Source organism: Jaculus jaculus, chromosome 2, assembly GCF_020740685.1.
Source record: "Jaculus jaculus isolate mJacJac1 chromosome 2, mJacJac1.mat.Y.cur, whole genome shotgun sequence".
Lineage (NCBI taxonomy): Eukaryota > Metazoa > Chordata > Mammalia > Rodentia > Dipodidae > Jaculus > Jaculus jaculus.
The window spans coordinates 199,878,821-199,897,804 of record NC_059103.1 but is presented as its reverse complement, the minus strand read 5'-3'; the positions used below and the strand labels follow the sequence as shown (position 1 = coordinate 199,897,804).

The 18,984-nt window shown below is 48.7% G+C and overlaps 1 protein-coding gene across 1 annotated transcript in view; it reads right to left on the bottom strand.

Moving 5' to 3' along the window:
- Positions 1-18,984, bottom strand: part of Col22a1 (collagen type XXII alpha 1 chain) — a 266,961-nt gene that overhangs the window by 90,807 nt on the left and 157,170 nt on the right. Inside the window, exons 32-40 of the mRNA XM_012948295.2 lie at positions 16,199-16,231; positions 13,679-13,732; positions 13,355-13,408; positions 12,362-12,415; positions 10,215-10,268; positions 9,400-9,453; positions 7,983-8,087; positions 6,900-6,944; positions 2,422-2,499 (exon numbers count right to left, since the gene is read on the bottom strand). Of these exons, the coding sequence (XP_012803749.2) occupies positions 2,422-2,499; positions 6,900-6,944; positions 7,983-8,087; positions 9,400-9,453; positions 10,215-10,268; positions 12,362-12,415; positions 13,355-13,408; positions 13,679-13,732; positions 16,199-16,231 (531 nt within the window). The remainder of the gene's footprint in view (positions 1-2,421; positions 2,500-6,899; positions 6,945-7,982; positions 8,088-9,399; positions 9,454-10,214; positions 10,269-12,361; positions 12,416-13,354; positions 13,409-13,678; positions 13,733-16,198; positions 16,232-18,984) is intronic.

Below are 18,984 nucleotides of genomic sequence, written 5' to 3'. Positions count from 1 at the left end.
TTGAAGTGGAAAAGAGTTGATTTACAGCCTCTTGGCTAGAGCCAGCCAATTACTTTTCAGGGGAACTCACTTAGGCAGAAAAATATTTCATGGCAATTTTAGCTGCCTCTTAAATGGGGTGGAGGGTGGACTGTGTCCACCTCTGCTGCCTGACTCTCTGATTAAGAGAAGGCTTGACAAGGAATACCCTTGAGCAGTGTGCAGGGGCACACAGAACCTGCTTATATGAGAGAGTGAGCCAGGGCCCGGCCACTCTCTGCACTTTTCTATTCTAAGGGACAAGTGTGCCCAGTATCACAATCATAATTCCAGAGGACAGGGCCTTACTAAGAGGAGAATTTACAAATAAGAAGTTCGGAGTACTGTGCTGCTTCATGGCATCTTTTGCTCCCCTTGGTTACTAAAGACTAAAAGAAAAGTCCAAGACAAAATTAGCAATAGACACAGTGAAGAGGATGGTTTTGCTAGCCAGAAATTTTTGGTGAGGATTTCATTTCAGGAAAACAATGAAACTTCTTACATAATAGGAAGAAAGAAAAAAAAATGAAAAGATTAAGATGACATCCAAATAGAAGAGAGACTTGTTGGAAAGAAGAAGGGATTCAGCGGAGGGGGGATTTGGGATGGGAAATCTGTCTATAAAAACATGTTAAAAAGACAGAAAACAATTAAAGTGGATAAGGAATTCTCAAAAGTACTTCCTACGGTCCTTCCATCATGCCTAGGGAGAGACTGACCCTCCTACCACCCTGAAAGAGCCCTCACTGCTGGTGTGGGGAAGACGGGGTGGGCTTTTCCAGTGTGAAGGCACTGAGATGTCTTGAGAGTGGAAGAACACAGGCCTGGAGGATGTGTGGGGAAAGACACCCAGATGACTTGGAGACATATGACTATCACGTACAAAAAGAAAGAGGAGCTTTTGTAAGTGATTATGTGGGTAGCAAACTGTATTCCTCTTCTCAGTCTTTGAGAGCTAGAGATGAGGAGTATTGTTACTTACAATATTTTTTTTTAATGCTCCGTATTTCTTTTTTTTCTGGCAGAGTACTTTTTAAAAATTTTTTTGTTCATTTTTATTTATTTATTTGAGAGTGATAGAGAGAGAAAGAGGCAGATAGATAGAGAGATAATGGGCACACAAGGGCCTCCAGACGCATGTACCCCTTTGTGCTTCTGGTTAACGTGGGTCCTGGGGAATTGAGCCTCGAACCGGGGTCATCAGGCTTCACAGGCAAACGATTAACCACCAAGCCATCTCTCCAGCCCTGTTCTGTATTTCTTAAATGTGAAACCAATCCGAGACTGGGCCATGTACAATCAAGCGAGTACCCAGGTTATATGTAATGGGGCAGAGTTAGAGTAGACAACTGAGTTAAAATAATGTAGGTAGTTTGGCTATTTTAAGGCTTAGCAATGACATTTGATATGAACTTGGTATTTGAGTAGTTGTCTTTTTAAATAAGAGACATGGCTGTAAAGAGAAAAAAAAAAAAAAACGCAACTCAAGACACATCAATATTTTGCCTTTAGCGAAGAAGGGACTCGAAGGGAGAAGAGAAACCCTGAGATTGGAAATTATTACCAAATTCTGAATGCAATCATTTAGGAAAAGGGAAATCTTCTCTTTGTAGTGGTGCAAAGGGAAGATTAAGAGGCAATGGATGAAACACATGGAAGGTGACAATTCAATTCTCAGTGAAAAGAAATTTCAATTCTGCATGGAAAAAAGCAATTCTGCAATGCAGAGGCATGTGGACTGACTTTGATGAAGTATGTCTTCGGTTTATAGAGGTATTTTGGGGGCTGGCTGAGGCCATTAGAGAGAGCCTCCTTGTGGATGTGGGCCGGGACTTCACTGATTCCATGAACCCTTATAGCTCAGAAGTAACTTAGAGCTGTCAGCCCGGGGGCTTGCAGGCTCACACAGATGACATAAATTATTCTCTCAAGCTAACAAAATGAAGACTACTTTATGCATGGGGTTGGGAAGTGTGACTCCATTTCCCTTCTCACCATTTCTACTTAGGATGATCAAGGTGATCCACTCAGTTCTGCAGAAGTCCATGAAAAAATTGTTTACCCATTTGAGATTTCTTCTCCAGCCCAAGTTCACTGGCTATGATTCTGTTTTATCAAAGTTTGGTCCATGAGTATTGCCCTTTTAAAAGTTTCTAGTGAGAATTATTTTCCTTTTGTTAGACAGGATAAGTGTGTTGGTCTCTAAAAGAGTTGTATTTTGATTTTTTTCCCAAAATAAATATACTACCAATGTCGGCCACATGTACAGACATTGCATCCCACCTCCCAAGTGACCCAAAGACTGAGGCAGAAGCCCAGACTTCACCCTCCCATGGGAGCCAACTGGGCCCTGCAGTGAGAGCTGAGAGCAAGTATGTGTTGGCTGAATTGGGGAGGACTCACCGGAGGGCCAGCAACCCCGATGCCCGGGTCACCACGGCTGCCAGGAGAGCCAGGAATCCCAGGTGCTCCTCGGTCACCCTAGGGGAGGGAAAATGAGATGGAGAAGTCAGTGCTGAGAAGCGGAAGGCTGCTGTGAAGGTGGACTCCTGCTTCTCCCTGCAGCTTGTGTGCGGGCCCTTTGCCTCTTCAACCACACCTGGCCTCTGGGTGCCTCCTGGGGCCTTCAAGGGTCCCTTTCTCTTACTTTGGCCAGCGCTTCATAGACTGGTCATGATCACATACTTCTCAATGTTTCCCAAATGTGACCGTGACACAAAATGTGACTAGAACATTAAGATTCCAACCCTCCCCATGTGGTCTCTGTACCTCAAATTGTCAATAAATTAATTCATTCATTTGTCCAGAACTTGTCAATATCTACATTGAGTAGGTCATTGGCTCAGTTTGGCTATGAAACCCCAAGGAGGCGTGAGGTAAGCTTCTGCTTTAAACACGGGGATTCAATGTGTAGACTTGGGTGCCAGAGGCAGGATTTAAGTTATACGTCAACATTTATGAACTGTTGACTTACAAGTGCCTGAACGTATTCCTTCACCTATCAGGGTAGCTCATGAAAGCAGGCATGTCGGCTGGTGCTTGTTAAGCTAGACTGAGCAATGAGTATACACACTGCACTGTGCCTGGCACACCCTCCAGCTATTGTGTATGCTGCTCTTCCTTTTACCCGCCACTCTGCTTGAAAGGAAAAGACAGACAGAAAGAGAAGAAATTCTGTCATTTCCTATAGAAGGAAGTGGAAGGCATACCTTTCCAGTATGTCAACACCCTCAATCTCAAAAACTAAACAGATCTCCACTGAGCCAAATCAAAACCGATCCATGCTGACAAAAGCTATTCCCAGCCCCTGATCATGCTGTTGTCTATGAATATTCATATCTGAATGAAATTTACATGTATAAAATGGATTTGGGTCATAAGCTCCTCCCATCACTGTCTCTTGCCCCCTCTCCATTCCCTTCCACTGAACCCATTCTTGTCAACCAACCCTCTTCTGTGTGTATGTATGTGAGAGTGTGTGCATGTGTGTGTGTGTGCGCGTGCATGCGTGTGTGCTGGTGGCAGCCTTTCCTAGATGCGTGAGCCAGTAATCCTTCATCAATCACATTGTGTCAAGCACTGAATTCTGCTCTTCACTAAAATAAGCTTTTTTTCTTCCCCAGAGGAAAGCAAGGCCTAGGAGCCAAGAGACCACTACTGATTTTCTTCACAGTGACCAGACCCGGCTCCCCTGTGTGTGTTCTATTGTGATGCTAACAATTCCCCCAAGAAAGCCCTGCACAGCTTAATGAAGAGATCCTTTTAGGAAATGGTCCCAGGAAGACAGTAAAAGATCTAATGGCCTGTCAGCAAAAGCAGGGCCACTAGGTAGTAAGGAACTGGGCCTGTGAGCTAGTATCTGTGACCCAGACTCTGGGGAGGGCCTGCGTGAGGATGTATGAGGTTCTGAAAAGAGGTGACATTTACAGAACTGTGACTATAGACCCTAAGCTCATTTATCTCTCAAGGAACCCTTTTAGTGTCTAATTAGTCTTTACTACTCCATACAGAAAAGGGACACAGACCCTCAGAAGGATAAAGGCATTTACTTTCAAGCTGTCTACCTCGTGGGCAGTGGATCTGATTCCAAGCAAGCTGTGTGTGCAGCCAGAGCTTATTCATGGTGCTGGAAACTAGTGCCTCTCAAAAAGGTAAGGCATTGCTAAGAGCTTCCTACAACTACCAGCAACCCAGCAGAGCTGAGGTGCACCCCGGAAGGCAGCACAGCTCAGGTGCACCCCCGGAAGCCTGTGCAGTGCTTCCCTGAATTCTAAGATGCATTCCTTCAGGACCTAGGACAGCACCCAGGCAAAGAAGGCAGAGGAGGCAGAGGAAACTCCTGAGAGCTCTCTCACTCCTTCTCCCCCATGTTCCCTCCTCCCTTGTCCCCCCCAAGCAAACCATTCCCCAAGCAGAGATGTCCCTGAATTCCAACTTGTCTTCCCAATGTCTTCAATAAGAAAATATTTATTCCTAAATAGCATTTAAACTTACAAATTTGACAACAGCCACATGGGTCCATGTCATCTGGCCAAAGGGGCAGCATGACATCTTAAGGTCCATGGAGCTGAAGCCATTCAACTGGACTAAGTCAGGTGTCTCCGCACTCCTCACCCCTGGGTCTCAGTAAAGATAACGATCTTTACTTATGCCTGCACCAGCTGACCTGGGACCTTTCTCTACCAGTATTCCTTCAGGTCAGATGCAGTCTGTCTAGTGTACAACTTCTTGCTCATAGAATAGCTAAACAGTAAGGATTACAACAAGTATATTTTATGGGACGGTGGCACCAGGGGACTATTTGTTAAAATATTTTATGTATTTATTTATGAGAGAAAGAGAGAATGGGCATGCCAGGGCCTCTAGCCACTATATAGGAACTCCAGACACATGTGCCCCCTCGTGCATCTGGCATACGTGGGTCCTAGGGAGTTGAACCCGGGTCCTTAGGCTTCACAGCCAAATGCTGTAACAACTAAGCAATTTCCCCAGTCCTGGGGGACTATTTTTAATGGAATGATATCATTTATCTTTTTTCCCAAACCTCTCCCGGAAGAAGGTGACAAAATATTCAGTGATTATGCTGTTTAGATCCCAAAGCCACATCTTCAGAACGAAAAGAATTAAAGGAAATACCCCTCTGTTAGGTAAATGTTATGAGCAGATATGGCAGAGAAAGAAAGAACAGGCTGTGTCATCTTGGAGCTCTGATACTTTTCGTGCTTTCAATGGCCTATGGGTCCTAAAGATCTTCCTTCTATGATGGAGGAGAGGGTGAAAGTCCTTAGGGAATCTCAGAGGGGCTCAAAAATGACAAAGTTCCTCCCACCCATGAAGTGACCCCCCAAAATATCTGACTGCCAGTTCCTCAACCTTCTCCCACCCACACATGGCCATGACTCCAGGGATGCAGGGCTATTTTATATACCTTGAACTTCAAAGATGTTCCTTTTTCCCCATCAGATAATAAGCAACCGCCATGCATTTACCCCCATCATACAAATGATTCTTCCATTTGGGAAAATGTTTGATCATAGGCAAGGCAAGAAAATTAGCATATAATGATCTCAATTACTGCTAGTGGAGGATGCTTGCAGAGGTCATCTTCTTGACCAGGGAGAAAAACCATGAATCAGAGTTCAAACTACACCTGGTCAGCATCCCAGGAGCCTCCGACCTTCCTGTGCTGGGTATTACTTAAGTGAGCCTTCTACATGCAATTTTATAAGCAGTGCCTTTTGGTTTTGTCACTGATATCCCAGCTATAGAAAATAAAAAGGAATAAAGTGGGATTATCCTGTCTGGGGCTTGGAATAAACCTTCCAGTAATAGCCGCACACATGAAATTCCAAAGTGCTGGGACTTAACATGCCATCTGGGACGGAAGGTACAATACTTCAGAAAGCTGCCAGCTAGCTTGGAAGGTGGCTAGGGGATGAAACAAAAAAAAACATGGCACTGAATGCACATAAGGACATTATTTTTCCTATACCTAATTCTTGAGACATAGTCTAGGCTCTGCTGAACTCCAGTGTACAGCCAGCTTGCCGTCATCCTCACCATGCTGCCTCTGACTCTAACCTACCACATGCCGGAATTATAAGCACGCAATGCCATGTCTGGAAAGAAAACCTGATTTAAAGTTGTAAAGACTGAGAGATGGTTCAGCAGAATAAGGCGCTGGCTTGAAAAGCCTGCCAGCCTGGGTCCAATTCCCAAGTTCCCATGTAGAGACAGATGCACAAAGCACACAGCATCTGGAACTCACATGAGGGGCAAGAGGTCCTGGTGTGACCACATTTATTCTCCCCCCCCCACTCTATTTCTCTGTTTCTCTTGGTTTCTCTCTTCTCTTCATAAATAAATAAAATGAAATAATAAAGTCATTTTAATGATCATCAGTGGCAAGAAATAACATACCTTTACAATAAAAGTTTTGGTTTTGGAATACTGAGTTTAAGCATCAAGTTAAAGCCAAGGACCTGAGCATGTCATGCCAACCAGACTTCGCCAGTTTCTGCAGCACATGTGTGTGCACTTGAGTTGGTGACATAATTCTCACTGCTCATGGGCATGTCTCTAGCCCAAACTTCTGTCTGAAGGTGTCTCTGAAGGTGGGGTCACCTGCAACCAACATTTCACCAGGAGCACAGGACGGTGTAAACCTCTATGAGGCCAGGCTAAAGCACTTTCATTGTCAGCACTTGTTAAGCCCTGAATGAGTGGCCTGCGCTTTAGATAACAGTGACAGGCCACTGGAACTTTCATTCAGCAGAGAGTGAGGAATGTGGAAGTGGATTGAGGTGAGCAGAGCAGCTTACAACACAAATGTCCCCACACCTTTTATAAGTGTCCCCATGTCATCTATAGTTTGCACTTACCTTGGTTCCCAGGGGACCAGGTAACCCGGGTGGTCCTCGCAGGCCCTGTAGGCAGGCACAGTAAAGGAGAGTTACTGGGGGAACCCTGACTCATTCATCTGGCTGCCTGCACCCTCTGCTGGAGAGGAGCAGGAATAGTGGGAGCTCTCACTTTGTTGTGACTCTACATAGGCACTGGGCCTGGGTGTGACTTCTTCCGGCTGTCACCCCTGCCTTGGTATGGTATAAACAAATCTCCCCACCCCTGACTTTGCTTTTCCGATGAAGATCCTCCTGCTAAAGGTTCCCACAAGGAAGCGGCAAGACCAGGCTTCAAACCTGGGCTCACATGACTCCAAAGCCCAGCCTCTTTCTTATTTGCCATGTGGGGGATCCTTAAGGGTGACCCATGAAGGGACTTTTGTTACAGGTAGAGATTTGCCTGATAGAGCACACACAGCCAGACTTGGAATCACGTCTGATTTGTCGTGCTGGGCAACAGGAGTCAGTGTTGAGCAGGAAGCCCCTTCGTAGTGCGTGCCTCATGATGGGTGGAGCTCTTGGGACTTATTCCCTTGACTGTCTCAGCCTGAGTCATGAGCCCGCAGCTCACAAGACCAGCCACATGTGCTAAGCTGGCTAGGAATGGAATAGAGCTGCCGCTCACCTGCTTGGGCTTTCACCTTCTAAGACTTCCATTTCCTGCGGTTAGCCACAGGTTGAAAATATGAAGCACAAGATGTCGACAATAACTCACAAGTAATAAATAATTTTCATTGCCGTGTGTTGCTGTAAATGATCTACGGTGTTGCTCTTGATCTCTTGCTGTACTTAATTTCTTAAATTAAACTTTATCACTGGAAGGTATGTACAGGAATGGTATAGGATACAAACTGCCATGGCCCGGGGCACGTGTGGTCGTCCAGGATGGCTCTACCTGCGGTGTGCTGTTTGTCTACATGCCTCCCCTTGCGCATCCAGCTGCACTCCGTTGGCTACGGCTAAGCTTCTGTGAGATTTGGCACTGAGACCGTACGTGTGTCTTTTACTTTTCTGATTTCAGCCTGGCTTCCCGAGGTCCCAAGACTCCACCCTGCCACTCACCGGCTCTCCGTCCTTCCCCTTTCCGGGAGATCCAGGGAGCCCCGGGGCACCAGGGTCACCCCGAGGGCCAGTTGGACCTGGGCTCCCTTCTTCCCCTGATGTTCCCTGGGGGGAAGAGTGGACATATTCTAGAATTAGTAGTATGTGCATCTCAGGTTTCCCATGGCGACCCACCCAACCCTGTGGGAAGTCTGGAGCCACCCTGACAATTTCACTCAGCCCGTCCCTCTGGGGGCACTGGAAGATGGACGGCGCAGTGGGTATCAGAGGTTGAATTCGGTCCCCTCCCTAAAGTCACATGTTCAACTCCTTTGCAGCCTGCATGCCTCCAGCCCTTCTGTGAAGGAGATGTGTGGGAAGATGAGTCAAGGCTAACAAGCAGGAGGTAGAGAGGGACCCTACAAACCTAGGATAGGGTCACCATACAGGAAATGTGACTTTGAAGAGCTCCAGGCCTTTCCAAACTGTTCTGGGCCTGGCTCAGCCAAGGAAAAGGCTTTGTCTCCCTCCAGAGGTCTAATGAGCTAACAGCACACTGATTTCCTGGGGTCTCAATATTCAGTTCTCATGAAGCTTTTAACAGTATCTTGGTCATAGCCTTGGACATTCTTCCAGGTTGTCAACACTCTAATTATAAGGAGAGAGTCCCTCGGGCATACCACATATGCGAAAAGCAAAAATATTTGGGATTTTCCTGTTGTTTAACTTGGGTGCTTCACTTCTTTACAGCAATCACAGGTGGTCTTATTTTTTAAAAAAATATGAGTGCCAGGAGCCCCCCTCAGTGGTCAGGATGCCTGCTGTTGCCACCCTAATCCAGAGGCACATTACTAGGGCATGGAAGCCAGCCTATGATCCATATCTGAAGCCCTCAAATCTTCTCTGGGTCATTCAGATGAGCACTTGGGGTTCCCTAAGCCCTGGCTCACAGCACCAGTGAGCATGGGTTAAAGCACCGTGCCAGGGGGCTTCAGAGGGTACAGTTCTCCCCTTGTTTCTGCCAGTTGATGGGGCGGGTGGAGGGGGACCTGCTTGCCTCTTCCTCTCAACAAACAAAACTCTTCCCCACACATGAGATGTGTCCACTGGCAATCACGAGTGCTCAGCGGAGGAGCAGGGCGCTGGGTTCAGAGGAAGGGTGTAGAGTCAGACCCAGCTGTGCGGCCTCACAGAGGCCGGCGAGTTAATTCACGGCTCACTGAGTTTTTGTCTCGACAAATGTGAATTCCTCAGATTCCCGGGTCTCCTGCGATGATTAGAGGGGGAGAGATATGGCATTCTCTCCCCTCTCTCCCCTATCGGCACCGTCCTTTCTGATTCTTGAGCCTTTATACCCTAGGCAATGGGTGCTTCTCCTCTATTGCGCCCAAGAGCATCCAGAATAGACTCTCCCTTGCTACAAGAGCAATGCTCTTACCTTCTCCCCACGCTCCCCATCTTTCCCAGGGGGACCTCGGATGCCAGGTGGGCCCTGAAGAAAGGAAGGTTATTCACATGGTCAGTTTGTCGATGACCAGTAGGCCATAGGGAAAGGATGAAGGAATGAACAGGACTGGCCTAAATCTACTGTGGAGGACAAGTTTTCCATAGCCCATGAGCAGAGGGCAGTGTGAGTGTTGAATATTAGAGTCTAAATCAAGGCTTAATTTGCAACATAAAGCCAGTCTGTCAGCAGTCACCCTGGGTCTCCACCAGGAAGAAGCAGAGGTGGAAGTGCCACTGGCCAGGTGAGGTGGGACTGGCCAAGTGATCTGGCCCAACCGTCTCTCCTTCTGCAGACCAACAAGAAGAGCTGAGGCTCCTGCAGTGATGGGCCCGAGTCTTAAAGACAATCAGTGGAAGAGCTAGGGTAGACTCCAGTTGTCCAGTGGCCAACAGGGACCTAGGACCATTTTAGATTCATTTATTTCTTCAAAGGCAAACAATGATGCTGATTCTAACATCAGTGAAATGTACAGACTGTGTTACGTACTAACTCCAGCTGTCAAGAGAAAACTAAACATTCCTTAGAAAAGGTTTGTTACATTTCTTGGTGACCTTCTTCAAGATTCTGGTGTCTTCACTTACAGTCCCCACCTCTGCTTTCCAGGAGGGCAGGGAAGCTAATATGAGGGGACACTACAAGTCCCAGCCCATGATGGGGTCCTCTCGAGGAGGGTGGAGAAGTTAGTAGCGGGAAACACTGCAAATCCTCAGCACATGCTGGTGTTCTTGCCTTTCCAGAATACTCACCATGCTTCCTGGGGGGCCACTAATGCCAGGGGGTCCTGCAGGTCCTGGAGCACCCTGGTGAGAGACAGTACATTTGAAAAAGGCCAAATACATTCGCTATACACAGCTGTCCCCAGCCACGTTCCATACATGGCCCATATTCAGTTCCTGTGACGTACCGTCACAGCCTCCATCCTCACCCCACAGAGAGGAGGAACCCATCCTCATTTCTGCCACAGCAACCCAGTTAGCAGGGCTCAAGGGAGTAGTCGTCCAGCCCCACAAGGGTGGGGGCAATTGGAGGACAGGAGAACTCTAACAGCTCCTTCATCCAGAGCCAGGGAGTGTGAGGGAACAAGTGGGCAGAGAGGAAGGCCACTCACCATCAGGTGATCGTCAGCCTTGGGCTGGGAAAGGAAACTGTTCAGAGCTAAGTCATACAGAAAGAGCTCTAGTATAATGAAGAAGGTCACTTAAAGGACACTGGGATAATCCTTGAGTGAAGGGAGGTGATAGAGCTGGGCAAAGGCCCACCGTGAATGGACAGGAAGGAACATTTGTGAAGGGTGGCGGGACAGTAATGTTTAAGACTTGAGATCAACTGCTGTTTCATGGCGGGTCACAAGGCTGCTTTAGGGCAGCGCTTTGCTGAGTTCTCACCAGACACAGGGCAAGGGCATCCAGGACAGAAAGACCTTCGTGTGTGTGTGTGCATGTGTTTGTGTGTGTACACGCTTGCACACTCATACCACTGACTGCTCGGGAACTACTTCCTGAAGGAAATGAATGTGGGTTAGCTGAGTCACGATTCCTTGAGGGGATGTGGTGCAGGGAATTCTAGGAAGCCAGTGCCACGGAGGAGCATCAGTGAACTCCCGAGACACTAGAGCCTGCCCCCTTTCTTCTCAGGCCTGGCCTGCTGTCACAGGCCATTCACAACTTCAGCGTCAGAAATCACAGAGCAGACCCTATGCCTGACGTGTTTCCACTCTAATCAAGCTGAGCACAGCCCAGGGCTACCTGTGCCCTGTCCATGGTGTCCACACTGGCCACTACTCTTGGCTGATTACATCTCCACTCAGCTACAGGCATGGGTCTCCTGGCCAGTATATCTGGCCTGTGGTCCCAGGAGCAGACTGGACATTGACTGCTCCTCTCACACTGCCGTCACTCCTGAAGGCCCGGTCAGGTCAGTCTTGTCTGCCTCCCTCCAGCACCACAGACAAGGCTGAGCTCTGTAGCTCTGACCAGGTGACAGAATTCTACTCAGCTCCAGGGCAAGCACCGGACCCCTGGGAGACCAAACACACCCCGTGACCACGTGAGTTGGAGCAGCAACAGGAGAGCTCAGGAGGCACACAAGTTTGTGCATTTTTTAATTTTTGAGTGTATGTGATATGAAAATGTGCACATGTGTTTATACAGGGGGGGTTGCTCATGCCCATGTGTGTGTGTGCACGTATGGAAGCCAAGGGCTACCTCGCTGCTTTCCTCAGAACTGCCATCCACCTCCCTCCAAGGCAGCGTCTTCCATTGGCCTGCAGCTCACTAGCTACGCCACACACTGGGAAGCCCCTTGCCTTCCCCGCCCCCCTCCCCTGGTTAATGGGATAAAGACTCATGCTACCACCATAGCCAGCATTTTACATGGGCCTTGGTGTCAACTCTGGTCTTCATCCTTGCAAGGCAAGTATTTTGCCCACCAAGCCATCTAGCCAGACTTGTGTAACTTCTTGACTTTGTGTCTGAGTGTGTGTGTGTGTGTGCAGGTGAAAAGGGGGGAGAGAGAGAGAAGAAAGAGAGAAAATGTGTGTAAGTTGGATTCTTGAATGTATATATGTGGATTTGAGCCGGAGTAAATTTTTCAAAGTGGCAAAGATCTCGGAGCGAACGCATCTGCCTATCATCTGTGTGCACACTGGACGGGTTTCTTGGGCTGGACGTGTGGACAAAGCCAGACATGCTGGGAGCTCCATGGAGGCCAGGACGTGCTCGCTCCATGCTCAGTGCACAAGCTGCCTCCTGCCCTGCCCTCCCCCGCTCCTCCAGTGGGGGTCGAGCTTGGTTTACAGCATCCCACCCAGTGAACCCAGAGCTGTGATGCACAGATACTCAGCTATGCCACCCCTTCTAGGGTCCCCAGCAGGCAGGGAGGACACAGGACTCACAGGGTTTCCAGCTGCTCCAGGAGCCCCATGTGCACCGTCTTGTCCCTTGGCACCCTGTGCAGGAAGCAAAAGGAAGAGCTTAGAGCTCAGAGGCCTTAGACAATGCTGTTCCCTCCACAGCAGGAAAGTCTCAAATCTCACTTATCAGAACCAGGGACAGGGAGCACTGTCTAACAGGTGCAGAACGTCACCATCCTGTCCTCCCACTGGAGCTTGGTACATAACGATTTTACTCCATCCTCATCACTGCCCCAGTGAGCGGTCACCACTCACCCTTTATGAAAACATGTATGGGGGCAAGATGGACGGGGCAGGTAGCCAGTGGCCCCAGGGACTTCAGATAGCCATGGGCTTTTCTACACTGTACACTGCCTCTGCCCAGCTCCCATGGTAACCTGAACAATTTTCAGGAAAGATCTAGGAGAAACAACCAAATGAGGACAAATAAGGAAGTCAAAGTACTAACACACAGCAGGAACCTAACTAGATGTCCATCAAAGGGTGGGGGCGGGAGGTGGATCTCACTAGATACCAAGAGCGGTCGGTCCTACCAAGCCGCCTCACTCCGCAGTGCTCTGAAGCTAAGGGCATGTGAGCTTCAGAACCTGGAGGTGGCCTTAGCCTAGTGACGTGGGGCAAGGACAACCAGAGCTCCAGAGCCGGGCCAACCCCAGACAACGGCATTTGAGAAGCACTGGGACCCTGGGTTCTAAGACACTGGAGGCCCACGAAGCCCCTCGCCTCAGTACTCGTGGTGTGAACTCACACCAAGCCAGACGGTCAGCTCCGGCAGGGGAATGAGGACAGGGAGAGGAGGTGACATAAGAGCACAACCCGATGGGAATATGACCAATATGGGATATGTTCATACACGAAAGTTCATAATCAAGACAAAAATATTCCCAATATGCCAGTGAGGCAGGGCAGAAAGAAAAGAAAGGAGTGGTAACTTCAGTGACCAAAACCGGCAGGTGGAGAGAAGGATTTTTTTACCGGAGGTCCAGCGGGTCCCCGGGGGCCTAATTCTCCAGGATGGCCCTGTGGTCCCTGCAGGGGAAAATAACACATATCAATGGAGCAACACCCCGGTTGTGAGTATATGGCTTCAGGTATGCACTTATATAACAGGTATAATTTCAAATCCATGATGGCCATGACATTAAGTCTTGAGGACTGAAAGAGTGCATTCGGTTCCCGGCATGCTGGGAGGTGGAGAGGGGGCAGCAGCGTTCAGTCCCAGATCTGGTCAAGCCATGGATGCCTGCTCTTCAGGTACCTGGAGGAGTGGGGGTCAGCGTGGATTGCGCACACACTCACCGGGTGGCCAGGCACACCAGGGTCGCCCTTTTCTCCTTTAGGCCCTTGTTCTCCCTGTGGGGCAGAAACACATGGGACAGTTGACTTGACAGTGAGCTTTGGCACGAGATCCACCTCAAGTCTTCTGGTGACCGCTCCTCCAGGCTGTTCCCGCTGGCTGCACTTGAGGGTCATCTCTCCAGCTCCTCTCGGATGCAGACCCATCCTGTCTCACTGAAATCTAAGGGTGGGCATCTACGAGTGGCCACAGTCTCGTGCTACACCTTCAGAGTCCACTATCTGTTCCAGGACACCTGCTAAGAAGGTCTTAGCTCTACACCTGTGACCTACGTGCCCCATGCTCAGGTCCTAACACAGAGCAAGCAGATCACCAGTGAGTAAGTGCGTGGAAGATTCTGAGGGGATGAAGGTCTTTCAGAACTCCTACCTCGAGGGAGATGTAGAGAGAGAACTCTGCAAAGGGGACCTGGTCCTTGAGGGGCAGAAAATGGGCTAAGCCTTTGCCATGAGGGCAGAAGAGAGCCTTCCACAGGTGGGGAGTTAGTGCAAAAAGGCTTTGGAGAGGAGCAGGAGAGGACCGTGTTCACATCCTAAGGCAGACTGGAATGCCTACAGTACATATCCTTGAATGGGCTTGCCTGAAACCCTCACTTAGCAGAGGAGAGGCACAGAAGGGGCTCCCCATCAATGGCTTGTCACACTGCTTTCTCTGCCCATGCATGGATTAATGAAAGTCCTTGCCACGTCTCCAGGCATGCCCAGAAGCCACTCTCTGGAGCCTCCTCATCTCTGAGGAGGAAGCAAAGGAATCTGGGCTTTTCTGTCCCCAGCTTCCACCTTCCTGTTCTCTTAATTATACAACAACCTGCGCAGTCTCTCTAAACCTGGCCTCTTCCTTCAGCACAGGAGCTCCTTCCTGGGCACACACACTTGATGAGAACGGGCAGAATTCAAACTCTACCCTTTTGGGACCCATCAGTATAAGCCCAGGTTGCAATAGCAACAAGCCACACCCAGAGACAGCTGGGTAATGGCCCACTATGAAAGTTTTTGGTTTCTTTTTTAGTGACAATTTCCATGATGTGTTTTTTTGTGGGGGGAAGGAGGAGGGTTCGAGGTAGGGTTTCGCTGTAGCCCAGGCTGACCTGGAATTTACTATGAAATCTCAGGTTAGCCTTAAACTCACAGGAATCCTCCTACCTCTGCCTCCCCAGTACTGGGATACATGGCATGCACCACCATGCCTGGTTTCCTTGATGTGATTTTGAAAGCGGCTTCCTAGATCTATCAAAACTTTGGGTTCTATAGGAAGGATGTTAACACTGAGATTGAATGGGAAAAACAGGGTAATCCCCCAACACACACACATACTCTCCCTCTGTTCCTTTCCAGCAGAATATTCTGGAAATTGCTTCTCAGTGACGCTACTGCAGGTTACTTTTAACCTCAGGGGTCTCAGAGCAGACCTGAGAGAAGTGAGACCAGAAGTGGTCTGGGAGAGAGCGGGGAGATGCGCAGACGACTGCTACCGCGGGCAGGGATGTGAGCCTCGCAACACGGTGACAAATGGGGACAGTTCCTGGAGCCAGGCCACTCTGCCAGACGGACACCTCCTGAAAACTTCTCCTGAAGCCCATGCTGGCCGAAGATGCCCCACCACCCCTTTCTTCCGTCTCACCTCCAAGGCTCAGCATAGCCCCTTCTCTGACAAAGACGTCAGCATTGGACTCAGTCTCTCCCTCAGCTCCACTCATTTATGCCCCACATAACATCCTTTAAGCCTTTTCAACTGCATCTCCTTATTAAGAAAGTGGAGACAGCCTTTCTGATCTTTCGATCTTTCCACTCCAGCTGTCAGCTGTGTTGTGGCATTGAGTGCAGGTTAAATTTCAATACCAGAACCACACACACACACACACACACACACACACACACACAATCAGGAACACTGTTTTTTGGCTTTGGTATTGCCAATAGTGTAAAGATATTTAAAAAGAAAAGCACGTATTTTCAAGAGTCATCCATGGAAGGAGGAGGAGATAGGTCCCTCGTGGCCGTGGCGCTGTTTCCTCTCTGTCACATGCTGTGGTGTCTGCAAGAAGCCACCCAAGCTCTCCTCCTCGGTCTGATCCCAGGAGGCACAGAAGCAGGCTCGGGTCGCCACTGTCCCACAAGCCGCCTGCCTCAGAACTGCACCCACTCATGGTCCTCCTCACAGTCTTCTCTGGTTGCCTTCTCAAGGATTTCTACCCGCGAAAGCCCCAGTGGCTCTGAGCACTGCAGAATTAGCTTTACCCACAGACAGCGCCCCTTGCCCACAACCACTGGGCAATGCCCTGCAATGTCTGCCTGGCACGAGGACCAGTTCTTTGCAAGAACTGGATCCCACCTGTCACTAGAAACAGTCTGGGAGCCCAGAGGCCTGGATAAGCAGCATGAAGAGTAGATCCCAGGCCAGCCGCAGCTCCCAACGCCCATGGTGGCCTCACCAGCTGAGCTGAGGGCATTACTGCTACTTACGGGCATTCGTGGGTGTGGTGTGAAGAAGGAAGGCTGCAAAAGAAACCACATGTGTTAGAAAGCTGGGAATCGGAGGAACGTGCCACCTCATTCTAAAATCCTATGGTCTAGCCAAAGAACACATCCTTGATTTTTGCTGTTTGTTGGTTCGTTTGTTTGAGGCAGTGTCTCATACAGTCCAGCTGCTGTCCTTGAACTTGCCATGTAGCCAAGAATGACCCACAACACCTAGTTCTTCTGCCTCCACCTTTCCAGTGCTGGAGTTACAGACGTGCACTACCGACGTGCGCTACCATACCTGAGTTCTTACATAACCTTTGATAACCATCAGATCTGACAATTAGAATGGCACCTTTCTTAAAAGCCCCTCTCTGTGTGTTCATGAGGTAAGGCAGGAAAGCACAGTAGTTGGACTTAGGAGTCCTGTGGTCCAATGGCTCGAGCTTTGAATCCAACGTGACCTTGGAGGCTCTCCGTGTCACCACCAGTCAGAAGGAGATGAAACACTGCTCTTACAGAGTCAAGGAGCCAAAGTGAATTAATCCACGCAAGCACGTGGAGGGGCGTCTGGGCACTGAGTTTGGGTCTCAATAACTCCTTCTCCAGAATTGCATCTGCCTCAGGCTAGCTGAGGACAGAGGCAAAGGGGAGATTAGCCTGAGGCAGCCAGCTGCTGGCTCATAGCCAGGCCCGTGTGTGCAAAACTTTCTGAGCAGAGGCTGGTCCCTGTGCGTGAATGACAGAATGTAGATCTTCGCATTCTGGATTTGTTTTAGGACTGCCCGATATGGTACCTCTTTGCCCCTCATATCGCCCTCTGGGCTCCTGCTCTGAGCCAAGCACCCATATGCGTAAGGCCTGATGGAGCATCCAGATGCCAGTCACATGGTGGTCAAGACTGTGCATGTATGCCCTCTTCAAACACCCAGTCCCAGGGCCTTCCCCAGAAAAAATAAATCAGGACTCCAGTTTAGTACATTCTGGAAGTTTAAAAAAAAAATGTGTTTCCACACAACTGACAATACAAAAGCATAATTCTGGACAGGAAGTACATGACTAGTCACGGTGACTCAGTACTGCCAGTTGGTCACATACATTCAGGAGCGATTCCTCAAGATCACTCTAAGAGATGCGTGACCTGCCTCTGCCCTGCTTCATGGGTAAGAAAACCAGAGGACAGTGACATGAGCCCCTTGATGAAGCAACTAGAGCATGTGAGGTGAGGAGCTGCACCCACTCCAGGGCACCTTAGCTAATCGTTTTTCACACCTTAGCTAATTGTTCTTCACTCAGTGGTCCTTGGATTGGTTCTGTCACTTAAAACCTATCTTGTTCCATTCAGTGTGTGTCCACGTGTCTTCAAGACCCTATGTAGTGCGTGTGCAGATCTTTACAGTACTGGATTATGTGATAAGGGTGTTTTGTAACTTACTGCCTTCTGTGCTATGGTCATGTGGATACTGTCCGAATGTTGCATTGTCATAAGCAGCTCAACAATGCTCATCCTTATACATGCTTTTGAAACAAATATACTTGTCCTTGCAGGGGTGAATGTATTCTAAAGAGACACTCATGACCCTCCTTTTGGCTATGGAAATGATGGTCCAGTAGGAATTGAAATTTCCTCAGGAACCTGAAGTTGGGAGAAGGAAAAGGCTGACACCTGGTGCCAGGCAGAGGGCAATCCTGTCTCCTAGAAAGAAGTTTCACAGTTCTGACACTTCTCAGACCATTTTGCAGGAGAAACTGGAGCCCAGACAAGGATGTGGGGCCAGTGATGGGCAGAATCACACCTCAACCAGTCCTGTTTAATTACGCATACCTCTTGTTCTCTAAACAGAGGTCTCGGGTCAGGACACTAACGGTGGACTTGGGAGGAGGGTGTCGCTGGACTTCTACGTGGCCACATTAAAAGTAAATCTCATTTCCCTGACTGTCACTGTTACTCGTCTCCATTTGGCACACGGAAGATGGCGGAGCCTGGTACTGTGGCTGCCAGGGCTCATTCCTTGACCTGAACAACTCTGGTAACATAAACACATGCAAATACTTCTCTTGGAGAGAAACCTAGATATGGAGTGTCCAGGCTTAAGGGTAGACACTTCCTGGTATATTACTTGTGCCAAGCAGCTCCCCAGTCAACTTGTTCCACCAGAAGAGCAGGGGACACACACCTTGCATGCTTGTCAACATGGGATGGAACAATTATAAACAATAAAAGATTTACACAGTTAATTTTGGCTCTAAATTTCTGATTCGGAAATTTTTCCAACATATTGTGGAATGGCTAAGTCTCATGTTAATGGAGGGCAGAGAGGGTTGAATCAGACTGTGGTATAATGATCTAAGGTTGATAAATAAGATAAAATAAATAAATAAAATAGAGTCTGATACTTTGCCACACTGAAAACAAGGTTCTGGATGTTCAGGCTACCTCCTTTGAGCTGAAGCCATACCAGCTTTGACCTCTGACCAGCCTCTCTCTGATATACACACCAGCTGGGGCCGGAACACGGGCCCTATGTAACTACCTGCTCAAAATGTCAAGTCTTCAAAGGAGCATTAAAATAATAAAAACAATTGCAAGTGGAACCCAATAGGTGAACTCTTGGGAACAAGACAAATATTAAAGGCAGTTGTTCTGTGTCTAGTAGTGAGAACCTACACTCCCAGAGAGAAGATACACTGGTGTTCCTGATTCTACAGGCTGAAGGATTAGAGCTTTGTGACTGGAGAGTCGGAACATTGCTGGGCCACAGCTGAGTCCTCTCGGCCGATATTTAGGC